This window comes from Tupaia chinensis, unplaced genomic scaffold, assembly GCF_000334495.1.
Source record: "Tupaia chinensis unplaced genomic scaffold, TupChi_1.0 Scaffold145441_1, whole genome shotgun sequence".
Lineage (NCBI taxonomy): Eukaryota > Metazoa > Chordata > Mammalia > Scandentia > Tupaiidae > Tupaia > Tupaia belangeri.
Window position 1 is genome coordinate 269,647 of NW_006205300.1, and position 4,391 is coordinate 274,037.

The 4,391-nt window shown below is 47.9% G+C and overlaps 1 protein-coding gene across 1 annotated transcript in view; it reads right to left on the minus strand.

The window, feature by feature from the left end:
- Positions 1-788: 788 nt before the first annotated feature.
- LOC102495605 (40S ribosomal protein S7-like) overlaps positions 789-4,391 on the minus strand; it is a 4,940-nt gene continuing 1,337 nt past the window's right edge. Inside the window, exon 2 of the mRNA XM_014584020.1 lies at positions 789-976. Coding sequence (XP_014439506.1) covers positions 789-976 — 188 coding nt within the window. The remainder of the gene's footprint in view (positions 977-4,391) is intronic.

Sequence of the window (4,391 nt, forward strand, 5' to 3'; positions counted from 1 at the left end):
TCCTGCTTCCTGGCCAGCTCAGCCCAGAGGGGGCCAGATGGGGGCACAGTGGTGAGACACAACGCTCTGCCAGGCAGTCCCACCTGGAAGGCTCCTGGTTCAAGTCTGGAGATATTCCTGAGTACGCCAGGCACACCAGTGCCCATGATCTGGGGCTGGCTATGGAGCCAAGACCTGGCTGAGTGTGTCTCATCCTCTCCATCTCTCTGTCTCTCTTATTCATGGAAGCAATAAATAGATAAACTCTAAAAAAATCTTAAAGAACGCAGTTTCAGTGGAACAGGGCCAAAGAGGACATCTGCCTGGAGATACGGGCTGAGGGCCGACGAGACGGGAGCTGCAAGCCCGCGCTGGCCACCTACATTCTGGGTGTGTCTGCCAAGCAGTCCTAGAGGACCCTGACTCGAACGGAGGCAAACGCTGTCTGCCTCTCTGTCCCACTCTCCTGTCCTGCAGTTCTTAGTTGAGGTCTGGTTTTGCCTCGTGCCACCTTTTCCACTCCCTACTTCCTGGAGCATAGTCTTCTCTGTTCCCCGTGGAACCTCCAGGCACTTGGCTGGTCTCGGGTTGAAATACCAATCTGAAACCACCGCGGCCTTCCAGAACCACAGTCTGGGGACAACCACCACAACCCAGACTCCAGCACAGGAAGTGGATGCCACATTCCCTGGAGCCCAGAGAGAAGGTGGCTGGCCTGGAGTCTGGGGCGGCCTTGCAGAGTAGGTCCCGAAGTAGACGCAGGAGGACGGATGTCACCGGGAAACACGGCAAAAACCGTGACTTGGAGGTTAGGGGCTTGGAGGCCCTGAGCTTGGTGCCACTGCAGGGTACAGGGATGGTGCCCCCATGCGCCCCAGCAGCAGCCTGTTTTGGTACCAGTCAGGACACTCAGGGGACAACACGGGATTCTGAAGTGGGGTGCATCCTTCAGAAAGGCTGCGAAGAGTGTGCAGAGCAGTGGAAAGAGGCCCAGGGACTGCAGAGGGGACAGGGATGAAAGATATTCTGAACTGAAAGATATTTATTTGCTTAAGATCTTGAGATAAGTCAGTTGGACAGGTGGGGTATGACCCAGACTACTTTACAAAGGAAAGATAACTGGGTTTTCTTGAGGGCAGGAGAGGATCCTGAATTAGAACACAGGTCTCTGATCTGCTACTTGTTCACCGGATGATTGTGAACAGCAGATGTGGTTGTCTGGAACAGGACTGAGTTTGGGGCCCAAGTCCCCCCTCACCCCTGGCCTCGCTGGAGAGTAGTGCTGTGTGCACATTGGTGAGTGGCCTCCAGGAACAGCACACTTTGAGAGAGCATATGCTCACGCTCAGGTGTTGCCAGAGGCCAAGCGGGGGGGGGGGGGGGGCTGGCTGCCTCCATATCTCAACACCCTAACCCTGGGGAAGGAAGAAGAGGGCCCTGCCCAGTATCCAAGATTTCAAATGGTGCCAGAAACTTGGCACAAGTTTGGGAGCCTCGAATGACTGAGAACAGATATTTCACCAGCCTGAATGGGAGGCAGAAGGGGGCTGGCAGTAAATGCTCTTTATTTAAAGAAAATGAAGAAATGTGGGCTGGCCCTGTGGCATAGTGGTTAAGGGGACAGGATCCCGCATAGCCAACCTCAGTTCAAATCCTAACACCAGCAGCTTGAAAATCGTCTTGTGCATGTAAGCATGCATGTGTTCCCCGAGTCCCAACAGGATGGAGAAACAGAGGAGAAAGGATCGCAGTGTGACCACACCTACTGGGGGCTGGCTTTTCCCTGTCTCTCTGGTGAGCATATACTGCCTCTGGCAAACACATTTAAAAAGAAAGGAAGTAAAGAAATGTGATGTTTCTTGCCCACCTGTGTTTATGGATTTAAAATTAAAAAGTTTGGGGTGGAGCTTTTTGAAATTTGTCACCAAAATGACCTTCCAGCTTTATTTCTCCTCAACCATCTCTTTATAGTCTAAGGACAAATCATTGTTTGGTCTCTTCAGAACAAAAGGCGGGAAGCACTCATACGTAGTACATTGCCGTAGTACATTGCTTTTTTGTCCAGAATCCCCTTCCAGCTATTTCTCACACTGATCTGTAAGGCCAAGCCTAGCGTCCAGCCTTCATCTTCCCAGAGGAGCCCTGGAATGTTCCATGCTAGGACCCAACCTGCAGTCCGTTCTCCTCCTTAGCTGCTAGCAGCTCAAGGGCAAAAGCCACTCCAGGTTGTGTCCTTAAGCACAGGAAGGACTCCGTGGTGCTTATCAGTGAAGGGCAGAATGATCCATGCCAGGAGAGGATTCTTTTTTTTTTTTGGATTCCCCCGCTCCCAGCTCTCCAGACCCTCGGCCTAAGGGACACTGAGGCAGGGCCCCCTGCCCCAGTTCCAGCCCTGGCACCCCCAAGCCTAGAGACCCTCTATCTCTGTCAGCCAGGACCACCCCCAGCTCGACAGCAGACCAGGACAGAATTCTGAGGGCCCAGGTCTTATTCATGTCTCCAGCTGCGGCTTCCATACAGTCCTTTGGAAAGTACCACTTCCCATTGGCCCCAAGGTTTATTTGAACACGGGATTTCCTCCTGACTCACAGCGCCTGGGCTGAGGCCAGGAGTGCTCCGTCAGAATTCCAGCAGGGAAGGACTGCTGGAAGCCATTGCTGGCGCCCTCCCTGTCCTGTGGAAGGCAGACAGGCTGAAGCCCGCCTTTCCTGAGCTCCTTAATTAAATGGAGACTTCTGTGACTTCAAATTCGTCAGTCAATGCCAACTGTCAGAAGTTGTATTGTTGACAAAAAAATAATTCTGTGGCTAGAACAACTGAATTTCTTCCATAGCTGTTAAATATAGAAAGTAGGAAGACAAACATCTGGTAACAGAGGTTTTGTTCGGAATAGGCAGTTGCCAAAAAAGAAAAAAAAAAAAGCATTAGTCAGAGTCTAGAAAAATAGTGTTTTACCACATAATATTTAGAGACAGAGCTGAGGAGGAATGTAAGAGAACTATTAAAAAGCTGATTTTTCCAGATGCAGTCCTTAAGATAGTCTTAGGGAAAATATATTTTAAATAAGAAACAACTTCCAATTCATTGAGAGAAGTTTTAGATGGTTAAAAACAAAGTCCCTACTGTAAAACTGTTACAACTCCTGGAGATCGGCTGAAGATTTAGAATCAACAACCCTCAGAACACAACTTTGAGCTAGACTTTTTTTTTTAGTAAACTTTAAAAATGAATGCAGTTAATATGTGGGCACATTTGTGTTATAAAAATACAGTTAAAGCTGAAGTTCCTCTTAAACAGCCCAACTCAATCTCTTCCCCAGAGAAAACCATGACCCTTAATGCTTCTCTTTCAAGAAAGTTTTGTCTCACTTACAAATATAGTTCCTTTTTTGTTTTTTAAAAAAGTTTATTTCTTCCATAAGCAACCACAAGAGACAAAATCCCCCAAAAAACTTTTTGTATTATTTATTAGTTTTTTTGGAGAGGTTTTTGCTCTAGGGTACGTATGCTCGCCAGAAGGACAGAGACAGACAGAGACAGAAAGTGAGAAATCACCCTGAGGGTGGGGGTGGGGGATGGCCACGCCGCAATCCCTTCTCCATTTTCCTCTCAGAATCTTGGGCACGCTCACACACACGCACCCGGTGTGAGTTTAAGCCACCAGGTCCGGGACTTGAACCACAGTTGACTACATAGGAGTCCAGCCAAACAGCCATTACACTAACTGCTGCTCACTGGGAGCACTACCTTCTTGGCTTGTAGTTGCTTGTCTTCTGCTGGGTCCTCTGATGGTTGAAAAAGAGCTCTGGTGTCTCTCTTCAGTTAAGGTCTCTGGCCCTGTAAAGTTAGTCCCTCTACCCCACAGTAATGTTATATAACCTTTATTGCCTTTCATTTGAGGCCCTTTCCTCAAATACAGTAATACTGGGGCTTAGAGGATTCAACCTATGAATTTGGGGAGAGGAACACATTTAGTCTGTAATTGTCTTTAAATATCTTTTTTAGAATAGTTTTTATTTAACAGAAAAATGACAAATATGGTACAGAGATTCCTGTATACTTCTGACTCAGTTTCCCTACTGTTAACACCCTACATGGCCGCAGTCCCTCGTGACGACTAAGAAACAAGCTGGTACACTGCAATGAACTAAACTTAATGCCTCATCTGGATTTTGCCGGCTTTTCCTCAATGTCCTTTTTCTGTTCTAGGAATCAGTCCAGGATGCCACATTCCATGTTGTCATCATGCCTTCTTAGGCCCCTGTGGTCTGACAGTTTCTCAGACCAGAACTATCAAGCTGATCTTGTTCTTGATGATCTTGATAGCACCTCAAAGCTTTGAGATGCTCTTCCCGTTTTTTTTTTTTTTTTTTTTTTTTACTATAGGGCATGGGCACCCCCCAGAAAGACAGG